Raw genomic sequence first — 18,340 nt, 5'->3', positions numbered from 1 at the left:
GGAGCTATAAATGGCAAAGTTAAAGGGAGTATCCTTTTGGCAGATAGTTGGAAAGCACTTTACGGAACTCCCCAGGCTAAGGATGTGTTCCTGAGCATTTGGTACAAGTTAGAGAGAGTCTGCCTCTGTCCACATGAGCCCTACAGGCCATGCAGAGCACTGGCCAGTCCACAGCCCCAGTCCTTCCAGCTGCTGCTGCCAGGGTCATGTTCCTTAGAGGACTCTGGGCTCCTTGTGGTCTACCACAGCCTGGTTGGTGCCCAGGGACCCCCTAACATCTGTGCCCACAATGCCTCCTCTGTCCTTGATCCCCACATGCACCCCCTATTCAAGCTTGTTTCTCCTCATCTCTTCCTGTCACTGTTTACTCTTCTGGAGGAGCCTACTGTTAGGTGCTTCAGCGTTCTTGGCCACTTTGTCTCTTCCATCTACCATCTAATAAAATTGGAATCAGGATAAAGTGTTCGAGAAATCAGGTCTTTGAGTTGGTGGGGGGAGTTTGGAGGGGTGCAGTGAAGATTGCCATATAAATAAAGACTTTTAACTGTTTTAATGCCTTATGAAAATGTGTTGTCTACATTCTCCTACTATAACCGTGTATGTTGAGTTTAAAATACTTCAAGGTCTCCATGAAAAGCCTCAGCTATCACGTCCTGGGATGCCATCAGTACCACTCCAGTGGGCAGACAGTTGAGCTGTGGAAGGGGCAGGGTGGGATTTTGTACTTGCATTCCTCAATATCTGTCTTTGTATTTTACTTTGCCTGCAGATTGGGGACCACAAATTCAGTGCTCACCGGATCGTCTTAGCAGCCTCAATCCCGTATTTCCACGCTATGTTTACAAATGACATGATGGAGTGCAAGCAGGATGAGATTGTAATGCAAGGAATGGACCCAAGGTACTAAATTCCTCCATCAGGTTTCACAACCTGCTTTCTAGGTGCAGTTTCAGCCTTGTGTTTGGTGCCCTTTGAGGGCCTTCCAGCAGGACCCAGTATCAAGCACAGCTCCACACACACAGTAGGTGACCAGTAAACAAGCTAGAACCTCAGCCCGTGGCCTGAGACAGGGTTAAAATAAGGAGAGTTTTGATGTGTTTTAACTCAATGAGAGTAACACGTCTCATAGGAACTAGAGTCCAAGATACGTTTTTAAAACTAGGACTGGGTACAAAGTTGGTGGTATATTATTCTCTTCACTTTTCTGTGCTAACCTTTCTAGCTGGCAGACTAGTCTTTCAAATAAGTGTCTTCATTCATTACCCTTCCCATCAGTCCAGAACAGTGTTGTCCACTCTTGTCCAACTTCCTGCCTCGATGGAGATGTTCTGTTTGTCCTCTCCAAATTGGTAGCCACTAACACATGCAGCTGTTGAGCACTTGAAATGTGACTAGTGGGACTGAGGGACTGAATTTTAAATATTATTTAATTTTAATTCATTTCAATTTAATTTTAGGGGAATTCCCTGGCAGTCCAGTTGTTAGGACTCCATGCTTTCACTGCCGAGGGCCTGGGTTCAATCCCTGGTCAGAGAACTAAGATCCTGTAAGCCACGCAGTGTGGCCAATAAATAAATAAATAAATAAGTAAATAATACATAATAATAAATTTAGTTTTAATTAGCCACGTGTGTCTACTGGCTGTTAATGTGATGACGCAGGTCGAGAAGGTAGCAGAAATCATGGTTATTTGATGGGTGAGAAAACTGAAGCCCGGGAATTCCCTGGTGGAGCAGTGGTTAAGAATCCGCCTGCCAATGCAGAGGACACGGGTTTGAGCCCTGGTCTGGGAAGATCCCACATGCCGCAGAGCAACTAAGCCCGTGCACCACATCTACTGAGCCCGCACTCTAGAGCCCAGAAGCCACAACTGCTGAGCTCGCATGCCACAACTGCTGAAAGCCGTGCGCTCTAGGGCCCATGCTCCAGAACAAGAGAAACCACGGCAATGAGAAGCCTGCGCACCACAACGAAGAGTAACCCCCACACGCTGCAACTAGAAAAAGCCTACGCGCAGCAATGAAGACCCAATGCAGCGAAAAATATAAATAAGTAAAATTAAAAAAAGAAGAAAACTGAAGTCCAAGGAGGTCAAGCCCGGAGTTTATCCCTCTAAACTTTCAGTGTCCCAGAAAGCCCTCCATAATGGAATCATTGGCTCCAAATGTCAGTAGTGCTGAGGTTGAGCAATTCTGCCCTAGATGAGTTTTAGGGTCAGGAGGCAGTACTATAAACCCTGAAATTGCATCATTTACACACTTACTTAAAGTTATCCTTACATCTAGACCGTCTTTACAGAAATACTTTCCTGACTTCTGTATGAAGGCTTTATATAAACATATTCCACAGTATGCCTTTTGGGGCCTTGAAAGGAAAAAGGCATATTTATATGACTTAAAAGATTTTACTGCAAGTCTGTGAACTGAGGCTGTGTGTTTATAACCTAGGCTACATCCAAGGGTCCACTGTGCACCTACTATGTACCTGGCATTGTTCTGGGGTCTGGGCATGCAGAGCAAACAGGACACGCAAGATGATTCTTGTTGGGAGAGAGACAATAAATAAACCGATGACTCCAAAATATTAGCCAGTAAGCTGTCATTTGTTGCCTAACGTCTTAATCTCCCCATGGTGAAAACTTGAAGGAAAGGAGCTAGGAAACTGTATGGTACCTTCCGGTTGATTGAAGGTGATTTGCTTCAGTACATGGAGAGGATCTGTATACCCACTGCAAGGGTGCAATCTCAGGCCAGCTACTTGTAATGAAAGACATAGAAGTGTGTCTATATCCAAGGGCAGTTGTACACTCTCATCTCTGAGGTCTGTGTCTGACAGAGCCATGCTAATCACCATGCACCATCCAAGTGCTTCATTTAACAGATAGACTGAGAACCTGTGATCTGTGCTGCTGTAGGTACTGAGGTATAGCAGAGGAAATAGAAAGCACCTCTTATTATTCCAACTTGCTAGTAGTGGCCATCTGGCAGTAAACAAATACATACATGATATGGCTGGGAAGTGAAAGTGATGTGAAAAAGGTAAAGCAGAATAAAGGCTAGCGAATGATGGTGAGGGTCTGTGCTATTTCAGGGTGATCAGGAAAGCCCTCTGTGATGAGGTGATATTTGAGCCAAGACCTTAGTTGGAGTGAGGGAGCAAGACATCTGGGGGAGGAGCCGTTCAAACAGAGGGAGTAGCCAGTGCGAAGGCCCTGAAGTGAGAGTGTGTTCAGCATATTGGAATAGAGTGAGGGGGAAGAGTGGAAGGTGATGAGGTCAGAGAGATGGAAAGGGGCCAGACCACATACAGCCCTATAGACAGAATTTGGATTTCATTCTTGGTGTGAATTGGAAGGCAGAAAAAAATGTTGGAAACCTCAGGCTGGAAACTTATCCCAAAGAAATAATCCAAAAATGTTATTTATAAAAGCTATTATGCTTACCAATAAAGGAAATAAATTATAGCACATTTACATGTTGGATTACTTTATAGCAGCCGTTGAAAATGTCAAACATGGGGAGTTCCCTGGCGATCTAGTGGTTAGGAGTCAGCGTTCCCACTGCCATGGCCCACATTCAATCCCCGGTCAGGGGGAACTGAGATCCCACAAACCGCGTGGCATGGCCAAAAAAAAAAAAGAAAGTTGAACATGAAGTCAGTGTAGAAACATGGGAAAGGGCTTCATAAGTATTACATGATTATATCCATACAACTTAAGCATGCAGGCAAATAGGAAATGGAAATTAATCTAGAAAAATGACTACAGTTGACTCAGTAGTGAGATTCTGGGTCATTGCTTTGTCTTTTCAGAACCTTCTATAATAAAATCATTTGGGCAGTAAAGACAACCTAAGAAATAGAATGATAGCTATGGTGAAGTAATTATTCCATTCAGGTAGATTCTCAAAGGGCATGGGCTAAATGTATTTGAGAGCGGGGCCCATCCGTTCCTCAGGTAACAATGTCAGCTTACTTAGGGCCTGAGTATCCTGTGGGCCGAACACCATCTCTGAAGAGCATCTTTCCTCTCCTCTAGCGCCCTGGAAGCTCTGATCAACTTTGCCTACAACGGTCACCTTGCCATTGACCAGCAAAACGTCCAGTCGTTGCTGATGGGGGCGAGTTTCCTGCAGTTGCAGAGCATCAAAGACGCCTGCTGCACATTCCTCCGAGAACGGTGAGGTGATGTGATGGGCCTGGCCTGTGTCGGGGAGCAGACCGTGTCATTTCTGGGATCCCCTGCCAGTTTGATGAGTCTTTGGGGGCATGGAGAGTCTCATGAAGGGAGTGAGATGGGAAGATAACTCTGAGGAAATGCCCTTTCTTGAAATCAGCATCAAGCAGTACCCAGTTCTTTGGGATGAACCTTTCAGGAACATGATTTATGGAGCCTTGCCTGTACTCTCCCTTGGTCTGACATGCACCTCTTCTTCTGGTCCTCTCTGTCCAATCTAACCAGCCACCACCAGATTTATTCAGTGCTCCCTCACTGTTCCATAGCTGTCTCCCTCTTTGTTTAGATCCTTCTCCCTCCTTGAATTTCTTGGCCTTCCTTTTTCCTTCTGCTCTGCAAGAGCCCACCCAAATTTCACCTCCTGGAATTCTCTGTCCCCTTCAGTCCCCTGGGAGCAATCATTATATGTTCCTTTAGAGTAAGGACCATGGATTATACCCCTACCTATGTCTAGTACTTGGCCATGACCTTTTGAGGACTGAGCAAATAAGAAGGCTCTTCCTCCCCCTCAAGAGGCAGAGCTCGTAGTCACAAGGTAAAAGCTGCCTTTAACCACTAGAGGCTTGGGGGTGAGGGTTAGTGCTGGGCTACACACAGGCAGGGAGAAACCAGAACAGTGCCCCTCTGTCTGTGGTCTCTCCAAAGCCTGGCTCCGCCTGATCTCCTCTGATCACAAGGCCCCTGGCCTGAAGACCAGCATTCCTCTGCCTCAGACCTGGCCTCCTGAACCTCATCCCCTCTTAGAACCAACCTCTCCCTCCCCCATTTCTGTTCCACCAGCTCAACTCACTTAGCAGCTCTGTGGACCCTGCCTGAGGTCCACATCCTGCCTATGTGGTGCTCACGGGCATCAGTGAGCACTGCTGTGTGTGCAGATGGCCTTAACGACCGTGGTAATGATGCTAACACGCAGGGGCACTCTGTGCTGGTTTCGTTGGGAGGTAGGTGGTCCTGTTCGGGTTTTGCAGCTGGAGACCACGTAGTGAGTGCAGCCCCAGAGCCTGGCTTGACCTGCCCTAGGATGCCTTCTGGGTCAGCCTAGAGAGCTGCGTGTGATGGGCTGTAGGGCACACACTGTCCTACTCATTTGCGAGCTTAAGGACAGAGACTGGACTTGGTTCATCTCTGTATTCCCACAGAATTTGGAGAATGACTAAGTAAGGCCCTGTGGAAAGGGTGAAGTTGGCCATTCTCACAAGGGGACAACAGCTCCACCTAGGGGCTTTTGAGTTCCTCACTGTCAACACTGGATCCAGGCTCTATTATAAAGTAGTGTCATGTAAAAAGATGCTTAGAAAAGTGATTTTTAGACCAGTGCAGTTTTTACATGCACCAGTGACATATTAGGAAAAGGTACTTAAAGCACAAAGCCTGATGTTTTGAGTCTGTCCTTGACATTTTTCTGTTCAGCATTGGGAGCCCCCTTCTGAAGCCTAAACTCACACCTTATTCCTGTTTCTATTCTCTGCCACAGGCCCCAGAGGTTTGGCCTTTCTGTTTTCTTTTCAATAGCTACCATCACTGCCTGTGTTCCTGGGGGTGGTTCTCCCTGAGCCTGGCTGCAGAGTGTGATGGAGTCTCCCAGCTGCCCCCTTCCTGTGTGTTCTTGAAGACAAGCATGTGGGCCCTTCAGTTTCAAGGTTTGATTACTAAAGACTTGAGGGAAACCATCCTGAGCGGTTGTGAAAAGGACAGGGCATGACTGAGCACAGAAAAGCTGCAAAGCCGTCAGAATTCTTAAAGCAGTAGTTCCTGAAGCCATTTCGCCTGTTAGATATTCAGCCTGCTGATTTTTTTTTTCTTTTTTCCCATGAGGTTGGGGGTTGATTTTTTTCTGTGGCTCCTTTTCCAGCCTTCAGATGAATGGACCTCCTTGTTTTTAGGTGAGGATTGGAGGTGTGTATTTTCCAAAATTCTTCTCTCAGAACTGGATCAGAACATCAGATGCGTCAGTGAACCAAGCCAATAACTTATTTAATTCAAGTCACTGCTTCCTACCTCCGATAAAGCATTACATCTTATCATGGTCAAGCTATGTCAGCAAGGAAGGAGGTTGTGAAGTGGCTATTGACAGATATGGGTCTCTATCTGCCCTTTGGGTTATTGTCCCTCTTGTCTTCCTCCTTCTCCTGAATGGTCCCCTCTCCTGCATCGCAGCTCTCCCTCCTTTTTCCCCACCAGTTGGCTTACAGACAGGCTCCCCACATCCTACCCTCTTAGATGTGAAAGCCCACTTCAGTGGAAAGTGTGTTTTGTGCTCAATTATTCCAAGCCAGTCAAAGACAACCAAAGGTGAGGCGCAGGAATCCTAACCTGGGAGGGAAAGGATGGAAATGTGTGCCAGTCAGCAAAGTGGATCATCCTTTCCCGCGTCTTTGGACTCTATCCAGTTCCTTGTCCATGGTATTTGAACCCTCCTCTTGACTTGATATCAGAGTAGTAAGAATGAGTGAAGCACATGCTGTAGAGGCCCAGGGAGGGTCTGTCCTCGTATCTGATCTGCCATACGTGCTTTTAACAAGTCTCAACCAGGAGAAAGGCTAACGTTACTTGACAGATGACTGAGCTGACATTCTGACCCTGAGTCCCGTATTTCTCCCTGGGCCATGCTGCTTGCCCAGGGGTGCTCAATGCTTATGTTTCCTTGGCCTTTGGAAATGGCCTACGTTTCCAAAACAATGGACAGAGACAGTTTAGGCTGGAACGAAACAACAGCTATGCAGAATTTAGACTAGTCATAAAGCCAGGCTCCTGAGATGCTCTGCCCTTTCAGTCCCTGACAGGTCTGCTACTGGCAGTGGGCAATGGTGAATATTGATTAGTAAGTATAGCTTACTGTAACCCTTAAATCAATATGGGGGAGAAGGGGAAGAGAAAGCGTTCTCACAAAGAGTAAACCTGGGCAATTTTAATCTAATATGTACCATCTCCCATCACAAGATTGTCAGTCACAAAATCAAAATAAGAAAAGCCATATCCCCCATGGTCCACTGCTGTCAGCAAGATTTTGGAACCACATTCGGCTCATTTGGAATTTTCTCAGGTGTAATAGTAGTAAGAAAAACAAACATAATATAAATTAAACCAGAAGCTAACTTCATACCAAGCACCATGTCGGATGCGTTTCCTACATTCCTACTTAGTCATGGCCACAGACCTAGGAGGTGAGTAGCTGTTGTCATCACCTTTTTCTAGACGAGGCTATTACTGACACTTGAGGAGCCTAAGGAATCCACCCAAGTTGCCCAGTGTGGCAGGGTCAGAATTTACCCTGGGTTTCCCTGGCCCTGATGAGTGAAGGTCTGTCTCAGGACTGTGGGAATGTGCACAAAAGGCCAGAGTTCAATCTCAGCACCACCACTTGCTTGTAGAGGGACGATGAGCACATTTCTTAGTTTCTCCAAGCCTCAGTTTTCCACCTAAAAATGAGAGCAATTACTATTGTGGAGTGTTGTTTAAAAGATCCTGGAGAATGTGTCTAGAAACCCTGGCAAAGTACTTGACTCACTGATGGTGCCATATAAGTGATAGCTGCCGCTGTTGACTGAACAGTTGGGCCCATAGAGCCTCTTTTTGTTTAAAAAAAAAGGAAAGAAAAAAGTGTAAGGGTCCTGATATTAAAGAAGTCATTTCTCCATGTGGTTTAAACTCTGATTCTACATCTTCAGGGCCTTCCCGGTGACCAGAGGCGGACATTCAATCAAGAATGTCAACCACTGAAAGAAAGCAAAGTTTTCCAGTATGTGCTCTATTCTTCTCTCCCGAGAGCTGCTTCCCAGGACTTCCCAGAGAACTCACTTCACATAGACACACGGAGCACTAGGCCCAAGAGGCAGGCTCCTTTGAGGATAATCTGCCGTGTTTTTTGTTTTTTGGTTTTTTTTTTTGGCAGCGTTGGGTCTTTGTTGCTGCGTGCAGGCTTTCTCTAGTTGCGGCGAGCAGGGGCTACTCTTCATTGTGGTGTGCAGACTTCTCATTGTGGTGGCTTCTCTTGTTGAGGAGCACAGGCTCTAGGCGTGCGGGCTTCAATAGTTGTGGTGCGTGTGGGCTTCAGTAGTTCTGGCTTGCAGGCTATAGAGTGCAGACTCAGTAGTTGTGGCGCACGGGCTTAGCTGCTCTGCGGCATGTGGGATCTTCCCGGACCAGGGCTTGAACCCGTGTCCCCTGCGTTGGCAGGCGGATTCTTAACCACTGCGCCACCAGGAAAGGCCCTGCCTTATTTTTATACCTTTACAAGTTGAGTCCCAGAGAAGCTCACCTGATGTCACACAGGGGGTTTCCACTAAAGCTGAGGACAGAGCTTGTTTTTTTTTCCATTCTGTAACTCTACCCAGAACCAACTTGAGAATGATCAAAGATAACATTCTTCCTCTAACTTTTTTCTTTTTATCTTCTCTTACGCCAAAAGGCTTCACCCCAAAAACTGCCTGGGTGTACGCCAGTTTGCTGAGACCATGATGTGTGCCGTGCTATACGACGCGGCCAACAGCTTCATCCACCAGCACTTTGTGGAGGTGTCCATGTCGGAAGAGTTCCTGGCCCTGCCCGTGGAAGACGTGCTTGAGCTGGTGTCTCGGGATGAGCTGAACGTGAAATCAGAGGAGCAGGTCTGTAGAGCAGTCCAGAGGTGACATGGGGGCTGCTGCTCTTTCTCACCTTTGTTTTCTATTTTACTTTTTTCAAAATGTAGATCATGGTGTGTGTGCAGCTGTTGTTTATTATGGGTTTGCTTTATCATACTGTATGCATTTTTCTTGAAAACTTTTTATACATTTTAGTGTCTAAATAATATTCAGCTGATTTTTATCAACCCTGTGACCCTCATTCTTCAATGTTCAGGTTATTTCCAAAATTTACTATTAGAAATAATGTTTCTGTGAACCAGAAATGAGCATAGATAACTTTCTGAAAGAGTCTTAAACTCTAAAGGAGAGTAGAGCGTGGGGGCAGTTGCTGGGCGGGGGACATGAAGTCAAGAGGCTTTTGTTTTTTTTAAGATGAGAGAAATTACAGTACAGTTGGACTGCTGATGGGAATTTTCTGGAAGAGAGGGAAGAATTGGTAATGTAGGAGAAAAGGGAGAATGGTGTCCTGGGGTAAGTGAGAAGAGACAGAGTGTAGGGCACGGGGTGTGTGTTTGAGAGGAGCTTAGGCTGTTCGCATCCACGGCCACAAGAGGGAGAAGGAGAGCACATGCCCAGCGCAGGGGGAGGATGGGTGGGAAGGGAGATGCCAGGAGTTTTTATTCACACTCTCTTCTTGTTTGTTTCTGTGTTCTCAGCTGAGAGTGAGGATGAGGGAGGAATGTTAGACGTTTGAGGAGAGATGAAAAGGTATGAACCAGTCCTCTAGGAAAGGGGGAGAGTAAATGGACGAAGCTCGGGAAATGGAGAGGGCTGGATAGGAAGCATGGCCAGATGAGATTTTCAGTCACAAGTTCAGTATGAGCTGGTCAGCCCTGTTGTGTGTTTTCTATCAGCTGCATATACTGGTGCAGGGTAGGGGGTGAATTGGATATAAAGAGCTGGACTTCACCAGGGTACAGATTTTTTTCCAGGTAAGTGTGATTAAGAGAGATAGGAGACTAGCATGGGAATAATGACCCTTGGAATCCGTGTCGGGTGAGAGAAAGGTGAGGAAATAGGCTGCAGGGGACCTGAGAGGGAGCCATGCCCAAGGCTAAGTGGAGTTGGTTGCATGGAAGAGGAGGTGAAGCTATTGGCAAGGTGAGGTGTGGGTGATCACAGGGTCCTCTGAGGACAAAGAAGACATCTTCTTGGAGCGGTCAAGAAAAGATTAAATGAGAGTGTAGGGTGTTAGTAGCCGGAGAGGAGTGAAGGACATCCTTTCTGTTCAACAAAAGTGTGGTGCAAGGTGTCTTAAGAGGACAGTGAGTCAATGTTTCTTTGAGCAGAGGGTGACGAGGGCTGGGTGGTGAAGGGCGTCGGATGTGGGGGGAATTGGACCTGGCCCTGCAGGCACCCAGAGCACCACTGCGGCAAGGCCTCTGCTCATCTGGTCAGTTGGTCATGAGTCCTGGCCTATCATGAAGCTGCCTCGGCAGAAGGAGCCCCAGGCTCCAGGAGGCAAGCCGTTGGGATGTTAGTCCCAACTCAGCTCATTTCCTTAACGTCTGAAGAGTCCTCACCCCTCCGTATTAGTGACCGTTAGAAAAGTGAACTCTGAGCTCAGCAGTGTGGGCCCTGAGATTTGTAGGAAAGAACCCCGTCCCAAGAGCAAGGGGTTCTGTCCCTGGCTCTTCCACTAGGTAATATGACCCAGGGCAGCTCACATCTATTGCAGTGATGCATTCTACAAGGGCTGTGGGGCTTTAGAGGGAGATATCCTTGTGACCAGAGCCCTTAGGGAAGCCTCCTTGGAGAACACGGATCTGGATCCAGGCCTTAAAAGAAATGGAAATGAGTTTAGATGGAAAGGAAGAGATGGGGGCATTCGAGGTAAAGGGGACAGCCGGCCTGGCTAGAGAAGAGGGTGCAGGAGCAGTGGGACGGAAGGTCAACAGCACTTTGTTACAGTACAGGAAGGAAGAAGGAAGCTTTGACAGGTTTTCGTTAGGAAGTCATAATGAAAGCCAGGAAGGTGTTGCAGTAACCTAGGCTTGCCTTTCAAGAGAGTGGGCTGAATGGGGTAGCTGGGGACGTGGAGAGAAAACAGTGGATTCAGGAGACAAGCAGGAGGAAAGATTGGTGGGCCCAGTGTAGGGAGCAGAGGGTTTGAGATTGGAGGGTACAGGGGTGTGGCCTCTGGGTGGAGGAGTTGCCTCCAGAGCTTCCCCTCTCTATTGTGGCAGGTCTTTGAGGCCGTGTTGGCCTGGATCAGATACGACCGGGAGCAGAGGGGACCCTGCCTGCCTGAGCTGCTGTCCAATATCCGCCTGCCCCTCTGCCGGCCCCAGTTCCTGTCAGACCGAGTGCAGCAGGATGACCTGGTGCGTTGCTGCCACAAATGCAGGTGAGCAGAGGTCGGCCTGCACGAGGATGATGCCGAGGGTCTGGACGGAGAAGAGAACTTGGCCAGTTAGCTTGGGGGAGGAAGGATTTGGAGTGGTCGTTCTTTTTTTTTTTTTTTTTTTTTTGCGGTACGCGGGCCTCTCACTGTTGTGGCCTCTCCCGTTGCGGAGCACAGGCTCAGCAGCCATGGCTCATGGACCCAGCCACCCCACGGCATGCGGGATCTTCCTGGACCGGGGCACGAACCCGTGTCCCCTGCATCGGCAGGCAGACTCTCAACCACTGTGCCACCAGGGAAGCCCTGGAGTGGTCGTTCTTAATTCACAGCACACAGATTGATCTGCTTTCTGTCTAGAACCTGGAAGAGCCTGAGTCTCTCACCTTTGGGCAAAGAAATGTGCCGCATGGGAGCATCAAGGCAAAAGGGGCTTCCTCCCCTAAGTTATTTGAGGATTTTCTGGCATCTCCTTCCATTGAGCTGTTTGTGGACCTACAGGCGTCTATACTGCCTGCCCGGACCCTGTCCACACCAGCAGCTGACTTATTGGTGACTTCCTGGGGCTCCTCATCCTCTTCAGTAAACATTAGTCAGTGTGCTGGCCTCAGGTGGGTCTGCCCAGCTACAGTGATGGGCAGGGGTGGGGCATGTTTAGCAGCATGCAAAACTGTTACCCGGAGTAAATCAAAAACAACAGGGTGCAGCAGAGCCACCAAAACAGCTCAGGAGACGGCAGCCCTGTAGAAGGATTGTTATAAAAGTAGAGCAGCAGAGGAAAATACGCATCTTCCTTCAAGCTGCTCCTCATATTCACAGCTGGTTCAGGAGGGAGTCAGTGGCGTGGTCCACGCAGCGTGAAAGTGTGTGTGTCAGGGAGGGGTGGAGGTATGGCTGGAGGTAGCTGAGACCCTGTGAGGAGCAGTCTCAAGGGTGCTGTTGGGGGAGTTTGAGCTTTGTTCTGTAGGCAGTGGGCAGTTATCGAAGGGTCTTAGAAAACCAGCTTGGACCCCAGTGTGGAGGCTGGAATGGTGGGGTGGGGCTGGAGGCAGGGAGATCTCTCAGGAGCAGTTGGCTTCTGCTGCCACAGTCCGGGTGAGATGGTTAATTGCTGGGTGTGAGCCATAGGGATGGAAAGGAAGAGCTGGGTCTGAGTGGCAGCAGGATGCGAGCAGCTTGTTGAACCTCCCCAAGGCTAGCTATTTTAGGGAACACCCTGTTTTTCTTCTGTTAAACTAACAGAGATGGGCTCTGCTCATCTTGCCCCTCCAATGCTGAGCACGTCCCAATAGCTGTGTATAGTTTCCCCTGGACTCACCTGGGTTCTTTGAGACCAAACCTTCCAGAAGGCTTCTCCTCCCATGTTTCCCCTGCAGTTGTGGTTGGGGGAGCCAGGCTCAGACCTACAAATGTGGGCCAAGCGGAGAGAATACCTCCTGTCCTAGCATCTTGCACTTTATTCCAGGGACCTGGTGGATGAAGCAAAGGACTATCACCTCATGCCAGAGCGCCGGCCCCACCTGCCAGCTTTCAGAACTCGGCCTCGCTGCTGCACATCTATCGCTGGGCTCATCTATGCCGTGGGGGGCCTCAACTCAGCAGGTATCTTGCAGCTCCCCTTTGTAGAACCCTGTCTTGGATGCCGTGGTTGAAGAAGCACCAAACAACCTAGCCTGGCCCTCTGCTTCCTCCCCCTTGCATGTCACCACCTTTATCCCTCTTGATTTTATATAGTTGTTCTGCAGTTAGCGCATGTCAGATATTAATACCATTGAAGCAGAATATCAACGCAAAAGGGCCCTTTAGAAACCCCAGAGGCCTGGCCCCCTTCCTTCACAATGGGGACGTCGAGGCAGGCCCAGAGAACTTTAGCTATGTTCACACAAGTCTTTTGGCTGAGCAAGGACTAGAACTCAGGTCCTGGTTCCTGAGCCTGCACTCTTCCCCTAATATCACGTCACCTATGGGATTTACTCAGCTTTGGATAGGATATAATCAGAGACCCAGTTCTGTTACCAGGCTAATCACATTCAGTCATGTGGATCTCTGGGCTTAGACTGTGAGAGTGTCACCGTAAGAAGGAAGATTCTCCAAATATGCACGGTCTGCACTATCAATACTTTTTACTCTTCACCTCTTACCTCCAGTGAAACCCACATGCCTTGTAGTCCGTGTATTATTGGCAGTTCTTGTATTATACAGTCAAGTTTTCAGGAAACCTCCATGGGGCACCCCCACTCCTGCCCACCCCAGGCACCACTGCAGGGCAGTAGCAGTCTAGGAGAGGGCAGGGGAGACACCTGAATCCTTGCAGTGCAGTGGCACAGGGAGTCGTCACCTTGGATGTGAAGGCCAGGCCTTTTCAGAGTCAGCCCAAGCTTGTGGGAGGTGGGGAGCTGGTGGGCAGTCCTGGGCAGTTTTGTTTTTAATTGAAAGTTAATGGGAGGTGGGTACTGGCCTACGCTACTTGTTAACCATATGACCTGGAAAAGGTAAGTCCTCAACTAGTAAATGCTAGAGCGTGGCAGGTGCTGAGTGTCCCAAAGCAGAATAAAACAGGGAGGGGGTTATTTTATTTGATCTTAAAAAACTGATGAAAACGGTAGGGTTGGAGTTATTATTCCTTGCTTCTGTGACTACTGTTTATTGAGCACTTGGTATATTCTAGAACTGTGCTAGGTGTTTTACATATTATATCATTTAATCCTCATGGGAACTCTGCTATGGAGATTATTTCACATGTGAGAACAGAAGATGGGGATACAAAGCAGCTTGCCCAGGGTCACCGCTAGGAAGTGAGAGCCGCATTGGAAGCCATCTCCTGCTCTGTGTCGGGGAAATAGTGGTTCCATTTGCCTTCACCTCTGCCTTTAAGCAGGTGAAGAACCTCCTTGCAACTTAAAACTGCCCTCTCTAGAAAGTAAATAAATGCCTCCTGTCTGATTCTGATTTTCCTTAAAGAATTAAGTTTGAGGTTATCATGGCTGCAGTTTCTTAGTGGGCCCTCCTGGCTTGAGTAATTTCTGCGGGAAGAGCTGATAGGACGAAGTTGAACATTCCGTATAATCATTGCGCAACAGCTGTGATCTAAACGAGCGGTCTCATTTGTTTTAATTTGAGTAGCAAATTTTTATGCAGGTGATTCCCTGAATGTGGTGGAAGTGTTCGACCCCATCGCCAATCGCTGGGAGAAGTGCCATCCCATGACCACAGCCCGCAGCCGTGTCGGTGTGGCCGTGGTGAATGGACTCCTCTATGCCATCGGGGGGTATGACGGCCAGCTGCGGCTGAGCACTGTGGAGGTCTACAACCCAGAGACGGACACGTGGACCCGAGTGGGGAGCATGAATAGCAAGAGAAGGTATTCTGGGAGCCGGTCTGTACGTCCTGAGCATACACACCAGGCATCTGGGGGACACCACGCTAGACAAGCAGGGCACATTATAAAGTAGACGCTAGCTTCAGCCTGGGGATCCCCTGCAGCCAGGCCAGCCACTGCCCGTACCTCCTGGAAGCCAGCCCCCATCTGCTTAAAAGTAAAACCCCTGCCTTGTCCTTTGAGGAACTTGGGGAGACAAGACAGGGAAGACAGGGACGTGTGGAAGTTGTATTATTATTTAAGTGCCAGGTAAGAACTAAAGGTTTGTATTATGGAAGACGCGAGGCAGGAGAGAAGCTGGACTGGAACATCTGGAAGATTTCAGGGAAGAGGTGAGATTAAAGTTGAAACCTGAAGAATAAGGAGGATTTAACTTTATTGGTCATAAAAGGGAATCCGAGGTGTTCCTCTTTATACTTTCTTTCCCCCAGGATCCCTGCCCCACATGTGCTTTCACTACCAGGGAGTATGTGAACCACAACAATGCTCTTTACTTCTGGATGCCACACGTCCCCCAGGCATGAGCACACAGCTAGTTGTGAGGTGGACCGAATTTATATCTCTTTTTTTAAATAAATTTTTTAATTAATTACTTTATTTATTTATTTATTTTGGGCTGCGTTGGGTCTTCATTGCTGTGCGCAGGCTGTCTCTAGTTGTGGCCAGCCTTACTCTTCCTTGCGGTGCGCGGGCTTCTCATTGCGGGTGGCTTCTCTTGTTGCAGAGCGCAGGCTCTAGGCACGCGGGCTCTAGAGCACAGGCTCAGTAGTTGTGGCACACGGGCTGAGTTGCTTCGTGGCATGTGGGATCCTCCTGGACCAGGGCTCAAACCCGTGTCCCCTGCATTGGCAGGTGGATTCTTAACCACTGCGCCACCAGGGAAGTCCCGACTTTATTTCTCTTAACGCCTTCCAGCCACTTGTCTCCTCCTGCTCACATTTCCTGAGTAAGAAGACATAGTGCCTCCATTTAGTCTTCTTAGTGCCAAAGTGACTGGCAGCATCCTTCCTTATGTCAGCCGTGTGTGGGGTATTGTCATGGTTGGACGGCAGGAGCTTTGGAGGGGGAGAGTGTAACTGGACAGGCTCTGTGTTCTCCTACCCTTGGGGTAGCCGCCCCAGATTGTGGTGTTTTGTTTGTTTGTTTGTTTTTGGCTGCGTTGGGTCTTCGTTGCTGCACGTGGGCTTTCTCTAGTCGCAGCGAGCCGGGGCTTCTCTTTGTTGCGGTGCGTGGGCTTCTCATTGCGGTGGCTTCTCTTGTTGTGGAGCACGGGCTCTAGGTGCACGGGCTTCAGTAGTTGTGGCGCACGGGCTTAGTTGCTCCATGGCATGTGGAATCTTCCTGGACCAGGGCTCAAACCCGTGTCCCCTGCATTGGCAGGCAGATTCTTAACCACTACGCCACCAGGGAAGCCCCCAGATCATGGTTTCAGATGACGCTCTGATGTTTCTCTTCCAAAACTAACGGAAGATAGGACAGCCATCCAAGGCCCCCTACCCGTTTAACCAGAACAGCTCTGTGTTTATCCCTTTTATGTATTGAGCTTCCTTGACATATGCCCAACTTTAGGAGGAAAAAGTTAAATGAAACTTTTTTTGAGAGGGGCAGTTCGAAAACCACTGGACCAGTTGCCCTTTAAAGGCCTTTCTGCTTTGTAATTCTCTCATCTGAGAATTTGCCTTACAGACCCCTTTGTCTGGCCATGATTTGGGCTTTCTACTTGTAAGATCATGTGACCGCCAAAAAAAAAGATCAAGTCACTGCATGTGGTCAGGAAGAAGAGTCATGTTGCAGTGTGGAAGTCCTTTGCCACATGAAACTGTCACACAAAACTGTCACACATGGTCCGTGATACACATGGTGTATCACGTTCAGTAGTGTTTGTTTGTGGCCTTGAGCAGGGGGGAATCTGCCTTTGTACCAGTAAGATTCACAAAAGGCCAAAGTAGCTTTGATTTTGGAAGAAAAAATATGTGTATAAGATCTACTCCTCCCGAAGCCGTAAGCTACACTCTCATGGTTCCTTCCTCCCCCCACCCCCCACCTCTGCTTCCGTGCTTCCCCTTCTTGCTCCTTGGATACTTTGCAGCTTTCTGTGGCCTCGAATGACTCACTGCTCCATATATATCACCAACCAGGAGGGCCTTTTTCACTTTGATGTCAATCAGTTGTTCATTGTGTGTCTGCTCTGGGCCACTTGCCAGCTGTGATGTCACAGGGTTTGGAGTGCTGTCTGGGAGGAGCCCTCCGGGTAGCCCTTTCCCTCACTGTGGTTAATGCCCTGTTATTAGTAGTGTGGGCCCAGCTCCATTTCGTCCCCTTTAAATTACAGGCTACCTTAAAATGTTCATAGTCACTTCTCCCCTGATGAACCACACACCCTCTGTCCTGCCAGTTGGTGACAGCCTCCTTTCTGCCGTCATTCCCTGTCCTTCTCCAGTCTTCCAGGCTGCTTGCGTGGAGCCTTCTCCCATGCCTTATCCAGTCCACACTGGTCAGCATTTCTCCCCCTTGTCTCTTCACACTGTCTTTACCGTTTCGTTGATAGTTAATCTCACACAGTTTTGTGGCACCTCTCAATTCTTCCTCACATTTTTGTTGAACTCCTAAATTGTTACTTTTGTCCACTTCTAGAAGGATAGTGACATGTCTAGTGAGTTTGTGACCTTCCCACAGTCCTCTCCCAAGGCAGGTCCTTTTCCTCTTTCAGGCTGGTTCAGGGACATCGTGTGTGTGTATCACTTTGATTTGCTGTGTACATTTGGAAGGGGGCTATAAAGCCTGGTACAGTTTATCTTCCTATTTGTTAGGCACCCAGATTCATTTTTAATCTTCTCCAGCATCAGGTTTGAAAACAGTGAATCGGGCAGCTTGGCATTCATGTTTAATTTTTCATGAGGCTTTATGTAGAAGATTCTTAGGAGAACTTGGCATGATGAACAGTGTGGGAATCAGACTTGTGTCATTGAAATCTAAGGCATGCCTCTCTCTGGGCAGCCCTGAGAGGATAGCCCAGACTCCCCAAGCCACAGCTACTCATCTATACAGTGGTGATGGTGATGCTTCATGCAGGATGTGATGAGAGTGGAAAATAGCAAGTGTGGAGCACCTGATGTGTGTAGTAAGTACGAAACAAACAGAAGCTGTTGCCTCACCCACTAAGACAAACTAGGGGACATGCAGGGCCATGTATGTAATGGAAAGATGTCTGTCAAACTTTATAGTGAATTGCGTGGGGAAATCAAGGTAACACAACAAACGTATGTTGAGGGCTTGTTACGTACGAAGCACCACATTAAGTACTGTGAGGGTCACACTGATAGAGACCCCAGTCTTCCAGGAGGTCCCCGCTTGTTAAGAGGTGGCGGGTCGATTCCTGGTACCCCGTGGGCAGGAGTCTGGCTTGCTCAGTTCTCTAAACCTGGTGCATGGGACGGTGTGCCTCATGAGGGCCTGATGAAAACGTGCTGAACGAATGGACAACTGACAGGAGCTGTGATAAAGGAGCTGTTCTGGGAGTGTGGGGTTGGGAGGGAGTAATTCTTGCTGGGCAATGCAGGATGGCTTTTGGAGGAGGAGAGAGAGGAATTTGACCTGGGCCTTAAAGGTAAATCAGACCCTGAGCATGGCAGGGTGGAGATGAGCGTATCAGGGACTGAGGAGGAGGGAGAGGAAGTAACCCCAGGCAGGGGGGCAGGAGGCAAGAGGAATCACAGGGCAGCTCCTTTCCCCTCAGTGTTACACTTTGCTTAGTCACATTC

The 18,340-nt window shown here is 48.5% G+C and overlaps 1 protein-coding gene across 7 annotated transcripts in view; it reads left to right on the top strand.

Annotated features, from left to right (window-relative positions):
• KLHL18 (kelch like family member 18) overlaps positions 1–18,340 on the top strand; it is a 74,527-nt gene that overhangs the window by 30,298 nt on the left and 25,889 nt on the right. For 5 of the 7 annotated variants that reach the window (XR_007479834.1, XR_007479838.1, XR_007479837.1 and 2 more), the window contains 6 exons: positions 770–900; positions 4,037–4,177; positions 8,643–8,841; positions 11,046–11,206; positions 12,666–12,802; positions 14,324–14,561. Coding sequence is in view for 2 of the 7 variants with exons in the window: in XM_033413077.2 (XP_033268968.2) it covers positions 770–900; positions 4,037–4,177; positions 8,643–8,841; positions 11,046–11,206; positions 12,666–12,802; positions 14,324–14,561 (1,007 nt within the window). In the remaining 5 variants the exon portion in view is untranslated. The remainder of the gene's footprint in view (positions 1–769; positions 901–4,036; positions 4,178–8,642; positions 8,842–11,045; positions 11,207–12,665; positions 12,803–14,323; positions 14,562–18,340) is intronic. The other 2 variants (XR_007479835.1, XM_004283872.4) reach the window with 1 other exon arrangement.

This window comes from Orcinus orca, chromosome 10 (genome assembly GCF_937001465.1).
Source record: "Orcinus orca chromosome 10, mOrcOrc1.1, whole genome shotgun sequence".
Classification (NCBI taxonomy): domain Eukaryota; kingdom Metazoa; phylum Chordata; class Mammalia; order Artiodactyla; family Delphinidae; genus Orcinus; species Orcinus orca.
Note: the sequence above shows the minus strand (reverse complement) of the source record. Positions and strands in the feature narration are given on the sequence as shown.